Source organism: Pristiophorus japonicus, chromosome 8 (genome assembly GCF_044704955.1).
Source record: "Pristiophorus japonicus isolate sPriJap1 chromosome 8, sPriJap1.hap1, whole genome shotgun sequence".
NCBI lineage: Eukaryota > Metazoa > Chordata > Chondrichthyes > Pristiophoridae > Pristiophorus > Pristiophorus japonicus.
Window position 1 is genome coordinate 83,824,493 of NC_091984.1, and position 21,192 is coordinate 83,845,684.

At 44.7% G+C, this 21,192-nt stretch overlaps 1 protein-coding gene across 1 annotated transcript in view; it reads right to left on the minus strand.

Annotated features, from left to right (window-relative positions):
• Nucleotides 1–20,747, minus strand: part of lrrc7 (leucine rich repeat containing 7) — a 480,097-nt gene extending 459,350 nt beyond the window's left edge. Inside the window, exon 1 of the mRNA XM_070886128.1 lies at nucleotides 20,553–20,747. Coding sequence (XP_070742229.1) covers nucleotides 20,553–20,741 — 189 coding nt within the window. The 5' untranslated portion in view covers nucleotides 20,742–20,747. The remainder of the gene's footprint in view (nucleotides 1–20,552) is intronic.
• Between the last annotated feature and the right edge of the window lie 445 nt (nucleotides 20,748–21,192).

Sequence of the window (21,192 nt, forward strand, 5' to 3'; positions counted from 1 at the left end):
TGCCGATGATGATGATGCCCCTATCCCACACCTACATCACAATTCTCCCCAAATTTACCTCCAAAAATCTTTGCTCCGCTGCATGGTGCCCTCGACAGCTTTTTCTGTCGGTGCACCTTGTTTTGTGTGTGCGGCACGACTGCACGGCGGCCCTTCAAGGGGAGGGCACACTGCCGCGGCGGGCATGTTTTTTTTTGTCGGACAACTTCCCGATCGGCCGGCCAATTATTGCGCCGGGTTCGGTAGTGACAGTGATGGAGATTCGGTCCCACCCCAATTTTTGCCCCTCACCAGCACTTACCACTGCACTTCCACCCCCATATGACTGGCTTCCGGTCTTGTCGAAAAAAAATGACGAAGACCTGAATATCAATCAGGAGTTGACCTCTTCCCATATGGCGGTAAAACAGGTAAGAAATTGTAGGCGCGCCAGGTTTCTGCAGTGCCTGAATTACGGCCCCAGAGATTGAAAATACTAATCAGGCCTTGCCGTTAAATTTGGCAGTAATGCAGAAAACCCATTCTCCTGGGTTTCCTGACTGCTTTTCCACCCCCGCCCACTGCTCCCTAACCACGTCCAAATTAAAATTCTGGCCATAGTTGGAGGAACGTACCATTCTCAGAGGGTTATAGGGCTGTAGGTGATAGGTAGTGGCAACACCATGAAGGGATTTAAACAATTTAAAATGGAGGGGTTCAGGGACTGGGAGTTGATGTAGGTCAGCGAGGACGGGGTGAAGGGTCAGCAGGACTTGGTGCGGGATAGGATATTTGCTGCAAAGTCTTGGATTAGCTGAACTTTATAGAAGATTATGGATGGGAGGTTGGCCAGGAGAGCACTGGGAGCAATGTAAACATGCCCAATATTTTCCTTATCTGACTTCCATTTGGTATAACAATCAGCAATGGGAATCCTGGTTGATTTATGTATGCCCTCACATAGTGACACTAAAATCAATTTAGCACCTCCTCATTCTTGGAATAAAATTAGCTTCCATGTGGGAATGTCCCAGTTATTGTGGAAACATTCCATTTATACAATGGGAATTCAAATTGGATATTTTCATCTGAAAAGATTTTCATCATACAATAAAAAATGATACATGATTCGACATTCCTGTATTCTATACAAAAATTGCCCAGGGTTCCAAGCTATGCCATGGGCAAATACGTACAAAAATTATACATTGATTATTCCTGTATATGTCTCATTAAAGAAGAGCAGGAGCAGAGGGTTTTTCAAATATTGCCACTGTGCTCTGGATAAAAAGTGGGGCTGATCTTAAAGCTTTGTGGAGAAGCAACAAAATCAGATATTATGACTATCTTTTAAAAGAAGTGATATGCCTGTCTTGGGATGGCAACAAATTGTTTGGGTTAACTAATATTTGGAAAACTATTAAGCCTGTAATGTAAAACCTTCAATGAAACAGATAATTATTAATAAGACAATGAGGCTGAGGCACAAGCCTGACAATATGAGAGAATTAAAAATGCAATAAAAATGAACAGATTGATGAAGCTTTCTGAAGATATCAACTCCTTCATGCTGTTAGGCCCAGTAAATCTTCACAATCAAACGCTGAGAAAAATCACCTGCACATAGGGCTCAATTTTCCCCAAGCCCGTTTTCTGGCATATTGCCAGTGTTACGCTGGGTTTTCTAGGCAAGAAATGTGCCATAAATATTTTTCTAAACTTTCCCCGATCTATAAATCGAATTCGGAGCCGCGCAGCATTTCTAGTCGCCTCGGGAGGGTGGGGCCTGCTGTCTGCACCGAAAAACAAAGCCGCGTCTTCTGCGCATGCGCAGGTAAAAAAAACTTCCGTTTTTGACGTCGCTCCAATGCACGCGCATGCTCAGTACAGCTCAGATTTGACAATCGGCCATTTATAAAGAGCCAGTCCCAGTCCACTCCCCGCCCCTAGCCCAGGCAGAAGGGCTTGCCGATCTGTTCCACCGCCCGACCCTAGCCCTGAGTGCCCTCCCGGTACCGCTCTCTGCCTTTAGCCCAGGCCGAATGGCCTCCCCCGATTTCCTTACCTGCGCCGATTTCTTTAACTCTCCAGAAGGTTTTTCTGCAGAGGCCACATACGCTGGTCTAAGCAGAACTGGAGTAACTCTCAGCTGGCCAAACTTGCCTAAATGGCCAGAATTGGTGCAGGTGGCAGGTTACGCCCCCTTTGGCTGAAAAAAAAACACCTAAAGGAATCGTAACTGAATTACGCTGGTGCAAATTGATTGGGGAAACTGTGGATTTTTAATTAACGGCAAAAAAAGCAGCCTGTTCCAAAAAAACAGCGCAAATCACTGGGGAAAATTGAGCCATTAGTGACTAAATTAAAATATTCTGAAACTTAACAGACAGAATAAAAAAGGTTAAAGTTAATGGCAACTTATGTTAAAGATAGTTGCTGTTTTAAAGAAGTAAAAGTAATTGCTCAGTTCTGGACAAGCTCTTCCATTTGCAAATGCACATTCCACTGTGAAATTGAGGCACACACAGCAAGAAGGCCTCAAATTCAACCCCTAGCTGATCTAGACAAGGGTGGTCTACAGTTAGCCTCACTGAAAGACATTGGCCAGAACCTTTATCTTGAGTCGAGTTGCGTGCGTGCGGGCTGAGTAATAGGTCAGGAACCCGAAGATGTGAACAGCGCCTTTTGCACTATGCGTTTAACTTAATGGCCCCAATTAAAACAGTCATGCGCATTTCCCAGCCCAATAAAATGGAATGGGTCTGATGACGTCACTGATGACTCGTTTTCGGTGTGGATATTTAAAGCAGCTTTGCACATATCTCATTTGAAGGTTGATGTAGGAATATATAAGGTAGTTTCCAGAAGTCTCAATAATGCAATAAAACTGACAAAACTGTGGGTCATGGAGACAAGACAGAGGGCAGTGCCAAGATTCACCGATGCCTCCCTGGAAGTTCTGGTGCAGGCAGTAAGAACACGCAGGGAGGTCCTCTTCCCTGGCGATCGATGAAAACAACCACCCAAAGACACAAAAAGGGCATGGCTGGAGATCGCAGAGGAGGTCAGTAGCAGGGTTGTCATGAGGAGGATGTGGATCCAGTCCCAGAAAAGGTTCAATGATCTAGTGAGGTCACAAAAGGTGAATGCAATGCCACACTCAGCTACATCTTGATATGCCTGTCACCACAACCCCATCACTCTGCTTTCCCAAGCATACTTCGGCACATCATTCCTCCCACCAACCTTCCTTGCAGGTCCACCCATCCCTCTCTGTCTTTGTACCTCCTCACATCCCATCTGACTAACCACCACTGACACCCTCATCCTAATGTAATCATAGCAGGTAACACCACAGAAATAGGACATTTTGCAATGTCAAGCTACTTCCTTATAGTCACCCTCTGCAGATGTAGCCCATCGATTCCTTACACTCATTTCATCACTTTCACTCAAAGTTCTCTTCTTTCCCTCCTGCAGGAAAAGAGAGCCCACAACAATAGGGAGAGGCAGAGAACCGGAGGTGGCCCTCCAGCCTTCAGTCAATTGACTCCAGCAGAGGAGGAGGCCCTGGAGATCTATGAAGGTGCAGAGTTGCTGGCGGTGGGAGATGGAGAGAGGGGGACCTTCCAGCAACCTGCTGACAGAATTAAATCTCATACAGCCACATGGCAGACAACAATCACTCATAGTAACTGATGTCAGCATCCAGTGAAATGTCATCATTTGCATAATGGTAATATTACCCATTCTTATTATAACACTTCTAATTCATCTCTTTACTCTTCCACAGGTCCATAAAGTGCCTGCCCCCCGCCCCACTGTCCAGCCGCAGGAGGAAGATGACTCCTCAGAGGAAGCTCCAGCCTCTGAGGGTGCACCATCAGCGGACCCACACGCAGCCAGCACCCATGTAGATACTCACACTTCGGTGGGTCCTGTGCTAGATAGAGTAGTGTTGTCACCTGGAGTCTCTCACATCACAAGTGAGCAAGGGCAGATGGTGTTGACAGGGACAGTAGTGGAGACTCCTCGCCGGAGGGCACAGGATGCTCCCGGCTCTGCTGAGCTGCAGGCAGATGCTAAACCTAGGGGGCCATCGAGAAAGACGGTGATCTTGGAGGGGCAGCAACAAGTGCATGAGGCTCTGGCAGCTTCTGTAGCCAGATGATGTGCTGTTCCATGGAAAGGATGGCCACCTGCAACGAGCAGCAAATGCACCAATCACATGAGAACATGCTTGCTGTGGACAACAGATGGCAGACGCTCATTGACCTCATCTCGAGGAGGGATATAAACGTACACTTGGGCCTTCATCACCCCAATGATGTGCAGCAAATTGCTCTTCAGCTCCTTGCTAGCAGGGAAATGCGTGCAGTCCATGAGAGGGATGATGATGAGAGGGGAGATGTAAGTGGGGGCTATTCTCAAAGCGCTCCCACTTCTCCCCCATTGCCTTCCCCTCGGTCAGAGCCCCACACGCTGCCTTGGATCCCGATGACTGAGTCTGCTTCTGCACCGGTGTAGGATGAGCAGTCTATGGTGGGGCCCTCACAGGCTCCAAAACCCAGACGACATCCGCCAAAATGTTACAGCAGTCGCAGCAGGGAAGTGAGCAGCCTGCCTCTACCTCTGCTGAAGCCACAGGAGTTACACCTCATAGAAGCATGCGGAAAAGAAAAAAGACACAATCCCAGATGCACAAGGATATGCACATGGGTGTAAGAAAAAATGTTAGTGATAAGCTTCAGTTCTATTTATGACACTGATCAATTTATTTATTTTCACCACTTCAGATCAGCCATGATCTTATTACATGGTGTAGCAGGCTCGAGGGTCCAAATGACCTATTCCTGCTCCTTTTTCTTATGTTTATGTTTTCCAGTCTTGTCCATTTTTGTCTGGGGAAGTTCATGCTTGACCAACCTTATTGAATTCTTTGAAGAAGTAATAAAAAGGGTAGACAAGGGTAATGCAATAGACATAATATATTTGGATTTTCAAAAGGCCTTCGATAAGTTACAACATAGTAGACTTATGACCAAGCTCAGAACACGTGGAGTCAGAGGACAAGTAACAGAATGGATAGCAAGCTGACTATAAAACAGAAAATCGAGCGTAGTGGTTAAAGGTAGTTACTCAGACTGGCAAAAGTTGGTGTTCCACAAGGATTGGTGCTGGGACCAACTTTTTTCACCATTTATATAAACGATTTGAACTCGGGAATCTGAAGTACAATTAAAACATTTGTGGACGACACCAAATAGCGGGGGCGGTGGGGAGGTTGGGGGCATGGAGTTAATACAGAGGAGGACTGCGACAAAATACAGGAAGACATTAACAAACTTGCAGAATGAGCGTGTAATTGGCAAATGAACTTCAATATAGATAAGTGTGAGGTTGTACATATTGGTAGGAAGAATAAGGAGGCCACATACTCCTTGGAAAGTAAGGGGGCGAAATTGCCCCTTTTTATAGCCTCATTAGTGCCCCCAGGTGGCGCTAACGAGGCGCATGGCAGTTTTAGCCCAGGGGAGGTGGGTGCTACTGCCTCTCGGGAAATTGCCCCAGGGGTTTCGGAGGTGATGACCCGGCATTGGCGCACTCCACGGTTAGCACCCTGGGTTGCTGCACAACTGGCAATGATGTCATCGTGTGCGCAGTGACCCCTCACCACCCCGCACCAACCTGGTAATGGTGTGCAAGGGAAATTGTGCTGCCGGCTGCGAGGCTGCCACGAGCAGATGTCAACACCAGCTTCGCGGGACATCCGCTCTCAGGACGCTGTTTAAAGGGGAGGCCTGCAGTGCCCGGAGCCGTCATCTTTATTTGTCGGCCGATAAAATATCCTCCGGGACCAATATCTTTATGGGTGGGGGGTTTAAAGTAGCTTGGCGGGGGATGGGAACCTGAAAATAGATTCAGTAGGGAGGGAGTAAAGCTGGAATTAGAAAGCAAAAATAAAGAAAGTGAGTTTGAAGGAGAGAGAAAACAAGCAGGAAAAAAGGGTAAAAAACAAATTTAAAGGCTCTTTGTCTAAATGCACGTAGCATTCGTAACAAAATAGATGAGTTGAAGGCACAAATTGAGACAAATGGGTATGATCTGATAGCTATTACAGAGACGTGGTTGCAAGGTGACCAGGACTGGGAATTAAATATTCAGGGGTACTTGACAATTTGGAAGGATAGACAGAAAGGAAAAGGAGGTGGGGTAGCTCTGTTGATAAAGGATGGAATTACTGCAATAGTGAGAAATTATATTGGCTCAGATGATCAGGATGTTGAAACAGTTTGGGTGGAGATAAGGAATAATAAGGGGAAAAAGTCACTGGTGGCATAGTCTATAGGCCCCCTAACAGTAGCAACTCTGTTGGTCGGAGCATAAACCAGGAAATAGTGGGGCCTTGTAAAAAGGGAACAGCAATAATCATGGGTGATTTTAATCTCCATATTGATTGGTAAATCAAATTGGTCTGGGTAGCCTAGAGGAAGAGTTCATAAAGTGCATAAGGGATGGGTTCCTTAAGCAGTATGTAATGAAACCAACCAGGGGGCAGGCTATCTTAGCTCTGGTCCTGTGTAATGAGACAGGATTAATAAACAATCTCCTAGTAAAGGATCCCCTTGGAATGAGTGATCATAGCATGGTTGAATTTCAAATTCAGATGGAGGGTGAGAAAGTTGGATCTCAAACCAGTGTACTAAGTTTAAATAAAGGAGACTACAAAGGTATGAGGGCAGAGGTGGCTAAAGTGGACTGGGAAAATAGATTAAAGTGTAGGATGGTTGATGAACAGCAGCATACATTTAAAGAGATATTTCACAACTCTCAAGAAAAGTATATTCCAGTGAGGAGGAAAGGATATAAAAGAAAAGATAGGCATCCATGGCTAACTAAAGAAATAAAGGACGGTATCCAAGTAAAAACAAGGACATACAAAGTGGCCAAAACTAGTGGGAGGACAGAAGATTGGGAAGATTTTAAAAGTCAGCAAAGAATGACTAAAAAATGATTAAGAAAGGGAAGATAGACTATGAAAGTAAACTAGCATGAAATATAAAAAAGATAGCAAGAGTTTCTATTGGTATATAAAAAGGAAAAGAGTGGCTAAAGTAAATGTTGGTCCCTTAGAGGACGAGACCAGGGAATTAATAATGGGGAACATGGAGAAGGCAGAAACTCTGAACAAATATTTTGTATCAGTCTTTACGGTAGAGAACACTAACAATATTCCGACAGTGGATAGTCTGGAGGCTACGGGGGGAGGAACTAAACACAATCACAATCACTAAGGAGGTGGTACTCAGTAAGATAATGGGACGAAAGGCAGATAAATCCCCTGGACCTGATGGCTTGCATCCAGGGATTGTGGATGCATTGGTTGCAATTTACCAACATTTCCCGGATTCTAGGGAGGTCCCAGCAGATTGGAAAACCGCAAATGTAACGCCGCTAATTAAAAAAGGAGGCAGACAAAAAGCAGGAAATTATCGACCAATTAGCCTAACATCTGTGTTTGGGAAAATGTTGGAGTCCATTGTTAAAGAAGCAGCAGCAAGACATTTGGAGAAACATAAATAAGTCAGGCAGAGTTAGCATGGATTAATGAAAGGGAAGTCATGTTGACAAATTTGCTGGAATTTTTTGAGGATGTAACGAACAGTGTGCATAAAGGGGAACCAGTGGATGTGGTGTATTTGGACATCCAGAAGGGATTTGACAAGGTGCCACATAAAAGGTTACTGCACAAGATAAAAGTTCACGGGGTTGGGAGTAATATGGATAGCATGGATAGAGGATTGGCTAAATAACAGAAAACAGAGAGTCGGGATAAATGGTTCATTCTCGCGTTGGCAATCAGTAACTGATTGCGGGTGCCGCAGGGATCAGTGCTGGGACCCTAACTATTTACAATCTATATTAATGACTTTGAAGAAGAAACCAAATGTAACATAGCCAAGTTTGCTGATGATACAAAGATGGGAGGAAACGCATCTTGAGGAGGACTCACAAAATCTGCAAAAGGACATAGACAGGCTAAGTGAGTGGGCAAAAATTTGGCAGATGGAGTATAATGTTGGAAAGTGTGAGGTTATGCATTTTGGCAGAAAAAAATCAAAGAGCAAGTTATTATTTAAATAGAGAAAGATTGCAAAGTGCTGCAGTACAACAGGACCTGGGGGTAGTTATGCATGAAACACAAAAGGATAATATGCAGGTACAGCAAGTGATCAGGAAGGCCAATGGAATCTTGGCCTTTATTGCAAAGGGGATGAAGTATAAAAGCAGGGAAGTCTTGCTACAGTTATACAGGGTATTGGTGAGGCCACACCTGGAGTACTGCGTACAGTTTTGGTTTCCATATTTAAGAAAGGATATATTTGCTTTGGAGGCAATTGAGAGAAGATTCATTGGGTTGATTCCGGAGATGAGAGAATGTTGAGTAGGTTGGGTCCCTTCTCATTGGAATTCAGAAGACTGAGAGGTGATCTTATCGAAACGTATAAGATTATGAGGAGGCTTGACAAGGTAGATGTAGAGAAGATGTTTCCACTGATAGGGGAGACTAGAACTAGAGGGCATAATATTAGAATAAGGGGCCGCCCAGTTAAAACTGAGATGAGGAGAAATTTCTTCTCTCAGAGGGTTGTGAATCTGTGGAATTCGTTGCCTCAGAGAGACAGAAATAGACAGTTTCTTAACCGAAAAGGGAATAAGGGGTTATGGGAAAGTGGACCTGAGTCCATGATCCGGGCCGTATGGCCGACTCCTGCGCCTATTTCTTATGTTCTTATGACTCTCAGGTCAGCTTGACCATGGCGACCCTAGCGTGGTCCGGGTCGTAATCGTGCAGCCCGATACTCCATCTTGGGTGCCGGGCTGCTGGCCCGGTCTCTCGCTGCCCTGGTAACCCAGTGGCGGCCACCAAAAGGGGCGTGCCGAGTGCACAGTGACCCTTTCTTTTAATCCAAGGGGAGGGGCGTTGTAGCGTGTGAGTGCTACGTGGAGCATGCATGTAGTGCTGCACTCAGTACCTCATTACCATCCCAGGACCCGCCCCAAAAGGAAACAATAGGCCCAATTCAGCATCAGGAACGGAAATTCCGCGCCGGACGCTAAAAGTCCTGGCCCCAGAAGGGTACTGCCCCCAATGGGACGTGGGCAATTTCACCCACTAAGTGTCTAAATGGGGTAAAGGAGCGGAGAGATCTGAGGTGCAAATACACAAATCACTAAAAGTAATGATGCAGGTTAATAAGGCCATAAAAACAAGGTTCATTTCTAGACGGATAGAATTGAAAAGCAGAGACATTATGTTAAACTTCTATAGAACCTTGGTTAGACTACACTGGGAATACTGTCAACAGTTCTGGTCTCCATATTATAAAAAGGATGTAGAAGCACTGGAGAAGTTGCAAAAAGGATTTACTAGAATGATACCAGAACCGACAGGTTATACCGATCAGGAAAGATTGAACAGGCCCAGGCTCTTATCTCTAGAAAAGAGGAGACTGAGGGATGACCTGATAGAGGTGTTTAAGATTATGAAAGGGTTTGATAGGATAGATGTAGAGAAGATGTTTCCACTTGTGGGGGCAAACCAGAACTAGGGCCATAAATATAAGATAGTCACTAATATATCTGATAAGGAATACCGTAGAAATGTCTTTACCCAGAGAGTAGCTAGATGTGGAACTCACTACCACAAGGAGTAGTTGAGGCAACTAGCATAGATACATTTAAGGGGAAGCTCGATAAACACAAGGAGAAAGGGAAAGGATATGTTGATGAAGATGGTTAGATGAAGATGTGTGGGAGGAGGCTCGTGTGGAGCATAAACACCGGCATGGACCTGTTGGGCTGAAAGATCTGTTTCTGTGCTGTAAATACTATGTAATACTATGGGCTCAAATTTGTCCCCTGATGATTTTTGGCGCACTCACCCGAGGCGCGCCGACTTCCTAGGATAAAAACGGCGCCAAAAAGTTGTCCCCGCATTCTGGCCGCTCTGTGGCCTCTCCCATGGCTTGGTGCAGCGTGGCAATTCAATTAGAGGGTGGAGCTAGGGCACTGCACTCAAAAGAGTGCCGGCAGTTCAACGCATGCGCACTGGAGGTTTCGCGCATGCGCAGTAGCTCCTCTGTAGCGTGGGACCCGATGTCTCGCCCCTATCCCAGGCCGAGTGGCGTCACGACGCGTGCCGGGTTGCTGCACGCCATAGAGAGTCCCGCACCCAACCCCCGCCGAGTGGTCTCCCGGGCCGAGGTAGGACTTGAGTTTTATTTTTTATTCATTGATGTTGTGTTTTGTTTAGTGAGGAGAGTTTTGATTGGGGGGGAGGAAAATTTTGATGGGGGGCGGGGGGGAGTGTTTTGATCGGTGGGGGAGTTTTGATGGGGGGGGGGGGAAGAGTTTTGGTCGGGGGGGGGAGAATGTTTTGATGGGGGGGGGAGTTTTGATGGGGGGGGGAAGAGTTTTGATCTGTGGAGGCGAGAGTGTTTTGATGGGGGGGGGGAGTTTTGATGGAGGGGTGGTTGATAACTGTTTTTATTTGGATATTTTGAAAAAGTTATGTAAATATGTTTTGTCTCTTTACTACTTTTATTTTTGTAGTTTAAGCTTCCATGAATGCTTCTGTTGTATAGTAAATTAACTTTGCGAAGTTTGTCATAGGTCCTGTACAGCTGTTTGATCCTATTCACGTTCTTTTGTCAAGTTATTAAGGACCTACCTGCACTGATTTCTTAACTCTCCGCAAGGGTTTTCTGTGCGGCCACAAGTAGCCACATACGCTGGCCTAAGTTAGTTTGGAGCAACTATTAGCTGTGCAAACTGGCTTAAATGGCCAAAATGGGCATAGGTGGCTGGTAATGCCCCATTTTGAAAAAAAAACTAAAACTAAAAAAAATCCGAACTAACTCACTTACACTGGCGCAAATTGAATGTGCAGAATGGGGATTTTTAAGATACTCCAGAACAATCAATTTGCTCCAAAAAACAGAGCAACGGCTGGCCAAATTTGCGCCATATGTAACTATGTAATAGAAAACTGCTAGTATAGACTTTTGGCCAGACTCGAGTTGCCGGAGAGTAGTAAGATATTATTTTTATTGAAGTTGAGCAAGATGACCCATGAATGTGAGGAAGTGTAGCTTTTTCATTATTTTATATGAATACATCAAGATAAGTTGTACTAATTGAATTAAATGAGTCATAACTTGTTCTGTACTTTCACTTGCAGTCTGTGCAATAAAACAGTTTAATGATTTGTATTTGGCTTCACACCAAGTGGTTTCTAAGTCCACCTTTGGAAAGACTGGAGAGATGCACGTGGGTGTAAATGCAAAATATATGATATCAAGTTAGTATATCAAATACATAAGAACATAAGAAATAGGAGCAGGAGTAGGCCATTTGGCCCCTCGAGCCTGCTCCGTCATTCAATAAGGTCATGGCTGATCTGATCTTGGCCTCAACTCCACTTCCCTGCCCGCTCCCATAACCCTTGATTCCCTTATCATTCAAAACTCTGTCTCTCTTCACCTTAAATATATTCAATGATCCAGCCACCACAGCTCTCTGGAGTAGAGAATTCCAAAGATTCACGACCCTCTGAGAGAAGATATTCCTCCTCATCTCCGTTTTAAATGGGTGGCCCTTTATTTTGAAATTATGCCCCCTAGTTTTAGATTCCCCCACGAGTGGAAACATCCTCTCTGCATCTACCCTGTAAAACCCCCTCAGAATCTTATACGTTTCAATAAGATCATCTCTTATTCTTCTAAACTCCAATGAGTATAGGCCCAACCCTCTCAACCTTTCTTCATAAGACAAGCCCATCATCTCAGGAATCAACCTCATGAACCTTCTCTGAACTGTCTCCAATGCAAGTATATCCCTCCTTAAATAAGGAAACCAAAACTATAAGCAGTACGTCAGGTGTGGTCTCACCAACGCCCTGTAGAGTTGTAGCAGGACTTCCCTAGTTTTCCACTCCATCCCCTTTGCAATAAAGGCCTGCCTTCCTGATTACCTGCTGTGCCTGCATACCAACCTTTTGTGTTTCATGCACAAGGACCCCCAGATTCCTCTGTACTGCAGCATTTTGTAATCACTCTCCATTTAAATAATAATTAGCTTTTTTATTGTTCCTGCCAAAGAGGATAACCTCACACATTCCCACATTATATTCCATCTGCCAAATGTTTGCCCACTCACTTAGCCTGTCTATATCCCTTTGCAGATTCTTTGTGTCCTCCTCACAACTTGCTTTCCCACCCATCTTTATATCATCAGCAAACTTGGCTGCATTGCACTTGGTCCCTTCATCCAAGTCACTAATATAGATTGTAAATAGTTGAGGCCCCAGCACCAAACCAAGTGGCACCCCACTAGTAACGGTTTGCCAACCGGAAAATGACCCATTTATCCTGACACTCTGTTTTTTGCCAACCGGAAAATGACCCATTTATCCTGACACTCTGTTTTCTATTAGTTAGTCAATCCTCCAACCCCGTGAGCTCTTATCTTGTGCAGTAACCTTTTATGTGGCACCTTATCGAATGCTTTCTGGAAATCCAAATACATGACATCCACAGGTTTCCCGTTATCTGCCCTACTTGTTACATCCACAAAGAACTCCAGCACATTTATCAAACATGATTTCCCTTTCATAAAACCATGCTGACTCTGCTTGACTGTATTATGATTTTTTAAATGTCCTGCTACTACTTCCTTAATAATGGACTCCAGCATTTTCCCAATGACAGATGTAAGGCTAACTGGTCTATAGCTTCCTGCTCTCTGTCTCCCTCCTTTCTTAAATAGAGGCGCTAAATTTGCGGTTTTCTAATCCGCGGGGACCTCTCCAGAATCCACGGAATTTTGACAGATTACATAGAAATATAGAAATTTACAGCGCAGAAGAAGGCCATTTCGGCCCATCATGTCTGCGCCGGCTGACAAAGAGCCGCATGACCCTTGCTCAGCAGCCCTAAAGGTTACATATAAACCTATGAACAATGACGGAAAGGCAAAGAGCACCCAGCCCAACGAGTCTGCCTCACACAACTGTGACACCCCTTATATTGAAACATTCTACACTCCACCTCAACTGAAGCCATGTGATCTCCTGGGAGAGGCAAAAACCAGATAAAAACCCAGGCCAATTTAGGGAGAAAAAATCTGGGAAAATTCCTCTCCGACCCATCCAGGCGATTGAAACTAGTCTAGGAGATCAGCCAGGCTGTATTCCATTCCCTGCAGTACTTCCCATTATATTTGCGTAGTCCAACAAAAGGTCATCCAGTCTAATCCCAATTACCAGCTCTAGGTCCATAACCCTGCAGGTTACTGCACTTTAAGTGCCCATCCAACCATCTCTTAAAAATGGTGAGGGTTTCTGCATCCACCATTCTTACTGGTAACGAGTTCCAGATCCCCACAACCCTCTGCGTATAAAAGCCCCCCCACCACCCGCCTCAAATCCCCTCTAAACCTTCCACCAACCACCTTAAAACTATGCGCCCTCATTATAGACCCCTTCACCAATGGAAATAGGCCCTTACTATCCACTATGTCCAGGCTCCTCAATATTTTGTACACCTCAATGAGGTCTCCTCTTAACCTCCTCTGTTCCAATGAGAACAAACCCAGCCTATCCAATCTGTCCTCACAACTAAGATTCTCCATTCCAGGCAGCATCCGAGTAAATCTCCTCTGCATCCTCTCTAATGCAATCATGTCCTTCCTATAATACGGTGACCAAAACTGCACGCACTACTCTAGCTTTGGCCGAACCAAAGTATTATACAATGTAAGCATAACCTCCCTGCTCTTATATTCTATGCCTCGGCCAATAAAGGCAAGCATTCCGCATGCTTTCTTAACTACCTTATCCACCTGGCCTGCTATTTTCAGGGATCTGTGGACAAGCACTCCAAGGTCCCTTTGTTCATCTACACAATTAAGTGGCCTACCGCATAATATGTATACCCTTTCCTTATTAGCCCTCCCAAAGTGCATCATCTCATACTTCTCTGAATTAAATTCCATTTAGAAATATAGAAACATAGAAAATAGGTGCAGGAGTAGGCCATTCGGCCCTTCTAGCCTGCACCACCATTCAATGAGTTCATGGCTGAACATGCAACTTTAGTACTCCATTCCTGCTTTCTCACCATACCCCTTGATCCCCCTAGTAGTAAGGACTACCTTTTTGAATATATTTAGTGAATTGTCCTCAACAACTTTCTGTGGTAGAGAATTCCACAGATTCACCACTCTCTGGGTGAAGAAGTTTCTCCTCATCTCGGTCCTAAATGGCTTACCCCTTATCCTTAGACTGTGACCCCTGGTTCTGGACTTCCCCAACATTGTGAACATTCTTCCTGCATCTAACCTGTCTAAACCCATCAGAATTTTAAACGTTTCTATAAGGTCCCCTCTCATTCTTCTGAACTCCAGTGAATACAAGCCCAGTTGATTCAGTCTTTCTTGATAGATCAGTCCCGCCATCCCGGGAATCAGTCTGGTGAACCTTCGCTGCACTCCCTCAATAACAAGAATGTCCTTCCTCAGGTTAGGAGACCAAAACTGTACACAATACTCCAGGTGTGGCCTCACCAAGGCCCTGTACAACTGTAGCAACACCTCCCTGTCCCTGTAATCAAATCACCTCGCTATGAAGGCCAACATGCCATTTGCTTTCTTAACCGCCATGCCAACCTTCAATGACTGATGTACCATGATACCCAGGTCTCGTTGCACCTCCCCTTTTCCTAATCTGTCACCATTCAGATAATAGTCTGTCTCTCTGTTTTTACCACCAAAGTGGATAACCTCACATTTATCCACATTATACTTCATCTGCCATGCATTTGCCCACTCACCTAACCTATCCAAGTCGCTCTGCAGCCTCATAGCATCCTCCTCGCAGCTCACACTGCCACCTAACTTAGTGTCATCTGCAAATTTGGAGATATTACATTTAATCCCCTCGTCTAAATCATTAATATACAGTGGAAACAGCTGGGGCCCCAGCACAGAACCTTGCGATACCCCACTAGTCACCGCCTGCCATTCTGAAAAGTACCCATTTCCTCCTACTCTTTGCTTCCTGTCTGAAAACCATTTCTCAATCCATGTCAGCACACTACCCCCAATCCCATGTGCTTTAACTTTGCACATTAATCTCTTGTGTGGAACCTTGTCGAAAGCCTTCTGAAAGTCCAAATATACCACATCAAATGGTTCTCCCTTGTCCACTCTACTGGAAACATCCTCAAAAAATTCCAGAAGATTTGTCAAGCATGATTTCCCTTTCACAAATCCATGCTGACTTGGACCTATCATGTCACCTCTTTCCAAATGCGCTGCTATGACATCCTTAATAATTGATTCCATCATCTTATCCACTACCGATGTCAGTCTGACCGGTCTATAATTCCCTGTTTTCTCTCTCCCTCCTTTTTTAAAAAGTGGGGTTACATTGGCTACCCTCCACTCGATAGGAACTGATCCAGAGTCAATGGAATGTTAGAAAATGACTGTGAATGCATCCGCTATTTCCAAGGCCACCTCCTTAAGTACTCTGGGATGCAGTCTATCAGGCCCTGGAGATTTATCGGCCTTCAATCCCATCAATTTCCACAACACAATTTCCCGACTAATAAGGATTTCCCTCAGTTCCTCCTCCTTACTAGACCCTCTGACCCTTCTTATATCCGGAAGGTTGTTAGTGTCCTCCTTAATGAATACCGAACCAAAGTACTTGCTCAATTGGTCCGCCATTTCTTTGTTCCGTTATGACTTCCCCTGATTCTGACTGCAGGGGACCTACATTTGTCTTTACTAACCTTTTTCTCTTTACATATCTATAGAAACTTTTGCAATCCGTCTTAATGTTCCCTGCAAGCTTCTTCTCATACTCCATTTTCCTTGCCCTAATCAAACCCTTTGTCCTCCTCTGCTGAGTTCTAAATTTCTCCCAGTCTCCGGGTTCACTGCTATTTCTGGCCAATTTGTATGCCACTTCCTTGGCTTTAATACTATCCCTGATTTCCCTTGATAGCCACGGTTGAGTCACCTTCCCTTTTTTATTTTTATGCCAGACAGGAATGTACAATTGTTGTAGTTCATCCATGCGGTCTCTAAATGTCTGCCATTGCCCATCCACAGTCAACCCCTCAAGTATCATTCGCCAATCAATCCTAGCCAATTCACGCCTCATACCTTCAAAGTTACCCTTCTTTAAGTTCTGGACCATGGTCTCTGAATTAACTGTTTCATTCTCCATCCTAATGCAGAATTCCACCATATTATGGTCACTCTTCCCCAAGGGGCCTCGCACAACGAGATTGCTAATTAATCCTCTCTCATTACACAACACCCAGTCTAAGATGACCTCTCCCCTAGTTGGTTCCTCGACATATTGGTCTAGAAAACCATCCCTTATGCACTCCAGGAAATCCTCCTCCACCGTATTGCTTCCAGTTTGGTTAGCCCAATCTATGTGCATATTAAAGTCACCCATTATAACTGCTGCACCCTTATTGCATGCACCCATAATTTCCTGTTTGATGCCCTCACCAACATCACTACTACTGTTTGGAGGTCTGTACACAACTCCCACTAATGTTTTTTGCCCTTTGGTGTTCTGCAGCTCTACCCATATAGATTCCACATCATTCAATCTAATGTCATTCCTAACTATTGTATTAATCTCCTCTTTAACCAGCAATGCTACCCCACCTCATTTTCCTTTTATTCTATCACTGTTCTACCCACCTGACCAGTAGATTGCTATCCTCCTGCAGCCCATGACTTTCCTCTTCATTATCATACACACAGCCAATTTTAGTGTCGTCTGCAAACTTCTTAATCATACTCTCTATATTCAAATCTAAATCATTGATATATACCACAAAAAGCAAGGGACCCAGTACTGAGCCCTGCAGAACCTCATTGGAAACATCCTTCCAGTCACAAAAACATCCATCAATCATTACCCTTTGCTTCCTACCTCCAAGCCAATTTTGGATCCAACTTGCCACTTTGCCCTGGATCCCATGGGCTTTAACCTTTATGACCCGTCTACCATGTGGGACCTTATCAAAAGCCTTGCTAAAGTCCATATATACTACATCATATGTACTACTCTCATCCACACTCTTGGTTACCTGCTCAAAAAATTCAATCAGATTAGTCAAACATGATTTTCCTTTAACAAATCCGTGCTGACTGTCCCTAATTATTCCTTGCCTATCCAAATGCAGATTTATCCCGTCTTTCAGGATTTTTTCCAATAATTTTCCCACCGCTGAGGTTAGGCCTATCCCTTTCTCCATTCTGAAACAAGGGTACTACATTAGCAGTCCTCCAATCTTCCGGCACCATGCCCAGATCCAAAGAGGACTGGAAAATGATGGTCAAGGCCTCTGCTATTTCCTCTTTTACTTCGCTCAACAGCCTGGGATGCATTTCATTCGGGCCTGGGGACTTATGTACTTTCAAAGCTGCTAAACCCCTTAATACTTCCTCTCTCACTATATTTATTTCATCCAGAATATCACACTCCTTCTTGATAGCAGTATCTGAATTGCCCCATTCCCTTGTGAAAACAAATGCAAAGTATTCGTTAAGAACCCTACCAACATCAGTACAACCAATGCATCCACTATCTCTGCAGTCGCTTCTTTTAAGACCCTAGGATGCAGGCTATCAGGTCCAGAGGACTTGTCCACCTTTAATCCCATTAGTTTGCCTTGTTTTTTGTTTAGTTTCTTCTACCTATACAATACATGAAGACCGAAACAAAATATCTGTTCAAAGTCTCTGCCATTTCCCCATTTCCCATTTTTATTTCCCTATAAGTAAATATTTGACAGTGTGAGTCAACTCTGGAACACTTACAGAAGCAACTGATGCCATTGAACCAAAAAAAGCATCTAATACTGCCCAAATTTGTATTACACATCTTGCACCCCTGTAATATTACCTCCACTGCCATGAACCCTCATCTACATCTTTGTCACTGCGAGACAACTTTACCAATTATAGTATATGTTTGTAGGAGAAAAGATAAATCATGAATTTCTAAAATTGTGCTCATCCATGTGAAGTATGTTATTGCTAGAAATGGAAAACTTTCCACATCAGGCATATAGGTTGAATTTTAACCTCAACGACAGATGGCAGGGGAGGGCGGGGGGTGGGTGTGGGGGCGGTTGGGAGGAGGTGGATAAGGGGGTTAAAAAAATTTTAAATGGCAAACCTGACATCAACCCGCCTCTAACGCGCCCACTTCAGGTTTTAACAGTGGCGGGTTGGTGCTCTCTGGAGGCAGGTCCCACCTTAAAATATTTTAATGAGGCTGATTACTTCAAATTTAACATCTATTTCACATTTAACTCCTGGGGGCTGTATTTTCCAAGCCTCCAGGAATGCTGGTAGCTGAAGGGTAGCGAGAACAGCTGGATGGAACAGCTAAGTGTCCTGCCAGCACTGCTTGCGGACCAAGAGGAGCAGGAGTGCTCTTCGGCAGCCTTCCTGCCCGACAGCCAGCCAGCCTCTCATGCTGGTTGGCTATGGCTGGGAAATCCATTAAAAACATTTAAATCAGGTCCTGCCTTTAAATTAGGCAAGATTGCCGAAAAACCCGCGCTTCTGGGTTTCCCGGCCCCTAAATCTCACCCTCCCCTGCCCCTTTCCTGCCTCTCGGTTATTATCGGGCCCTGGTGTCAGCAGTAAGCAACCCCATATCAGGGACAAGACAATCAAATATAGAGTAAGGCTCTATTTAGTCCCAACCCTGGCAACTGTCTGAGGCTGAACCAGACAGTTCGCAACCTTGGTGTTGCATTTGACCCTGAGATGAGCTTCAGAACACAAAGCGACTCCATCATCAAGACTGCCTACTTCCCACTCTGTAACATCGCCCGACTCCTGCCTCAGCTCATCTGCTGCTGATACCCTCATCAATGCCTTTGTTACTTCGAGACTTGACTATTCCAATGCTCTTTTAGCTGGCCTCCTATCTTCTACCCTATATCAACTTGAGGTCATCCAAAACTCTGCTGCCCATATCCAAACTTGCACCAAGTCCCGCTCACCCATCACCTCTGTGCTAGCAGGCCTACACTTGGTCCCGGTCCGACAATGCCTTAATTTTAAAATTTTCATCCTTGTTTTCAAATCCCTCCATGGCCTCATTCCTCCCTATGTTTGTAACCACTTCCAGCCCTACAACACTCCGAGAACTCTGTGCTCCTCCAATTCTGGCCTCTTGCGCATCACCGATTTAAATTCATCATCATAGGCAGTCCCTCAAAATCGAGGAAGACTTGCTTCCACTCGAAAACTGAGTTCTTAGATGACTGAACAGTCCAATACGGGAATTACAGTCTCTGTCACAGGTGGGACAGACAGTCATTGGAGGAAAGGGTGGGTGGGGAGTCTGGGTTGCCGCACGCTCCTTCCGCTGCCTGCGCTTGCTTTCTACATGCTCTCGGCGACGAGACTCGAGGTGCCCTCCTGGATGCTCTTCTTCCACTTAGGGCGGTCTCTGGCCAGGTGTTGGTGGGGTTGTTGCATTTTATCAAGGAGGCTTTGAGGGTGTCCTTGAAACGTTTCCTCTGTCCACCTAGGACTCGCTTGCCATGTAGGAATTCCGAGTAGAGTGTTTGCTTTGGAAGTCTTGTGCCAGGCATGTGAACAATGTGGCCCGCCCAACGGAGCTGGTCGAGTGTGGTCAGTGCTTTGATGCTGGGGATGTTGGCCTGATCGAGAACCCTGACATTGGTGCGTTTGTCCTCCCAGGGGATTTGCAGGATCTTGCGGCGACATCATTGGTGATATTTCTCCAGCGGTTTGAGGTGTCTATTGTATATGGTCCATGTCTCTGAGTCATACAGGAGGGTGGGTTTCACTGCAGCCCTGTAGACCATGAGCTTGGTGCCAGATTTGAGGGCCTCCACCATTGGCGGCAGTGCCTTCAGCTTCCTAGGTCTTATGCTCTGAAATTCCCTCCCTAAACCTCTCCACCTCTCTACCGTTCTCTCCTTTAAGATGCTCCTTAAAACCTACCTCTTTGACCAAGCTTTTGATCATCCATCCTAATCCCTCCTTATGTGGCTTGGTGTTAATTTCTGTTTGATAAAGCTCCTGTGAAGCGCCTTGGGACATTTTAGTATGTTAAAGGTGCTATATAAATGCAAGTTGTTGTTGTTGTTGGGAGAGCATCCCTTACTTAACCAATGATTTCATTTTTCACACCATTCATCATTAGACCTGTCTGAGTGACACTACTAATTAGCATCAGTTTGTGTTTTAGGTCTATGAACACAAGAAAATTGGGTTAGATGGCCCAAAATAATTTCACATTGGACCCTTACAGCCTGCAGAATCATTCATACCATCAACATGAGCCAGGTTTGAACCCAGGTCCTAGAAATGAAAAGCCAATCTTTAATTTACACCAATACCTAGTTGCACCGTTAATTTTTTTTTAAATGAAGCATTAAATTGTGAAACTACATCTATAATACACCCAATATGTTTGTGCTTCCTACCTTGGGGAGCTCCTCTATCTGATTGGCATCTAAGTAGAGCTCTTCCAAAGACCGCTCAAAATTGAATATCTCCTTTGGTACATGTTGAAGGCTGCAGTGAGAATAATCCAATACTGATATGACCTCTTCTTCACCCCGAAAACATCGGCAGGGCACCAGGCGGCCAATAAGTTTCCTCTTTGTTGTCATCTCCAGACACTGCGCTGCAATAACAGGAAAATAGCCACCAATGAATGAAAAAAAATAGTATGACTGGCACAAATACAAAAACATTAATAAAATGATTCATCTGTATTTCTGCCACAAAACCTAAACAACAGTACTGAGATTATTTTCCCAATATTTCCTCTCCTTTCTTGAAGATAGTGGAGAATGCTGGGGACAGTTCTAGTGGTGCTGCCTTCCTCTGGTACCATCCCTAATTGGCCATTCTTCATATGATGATAAAGAGTGATTCATTTATAGGCACACCTGATCCTGCACTTGGCCGATGTACAGACTGCAGAAGGAGGAAAACATTGAACCTCATAACAAAGCTTTAAAATAAAATCTAAACCATTTGTAATCTTGATTTTTTAAACCATTTTTTAACATATACATAGCATTCGGCTCAACCAGTCCATGCCGGTGTTTATGCTCC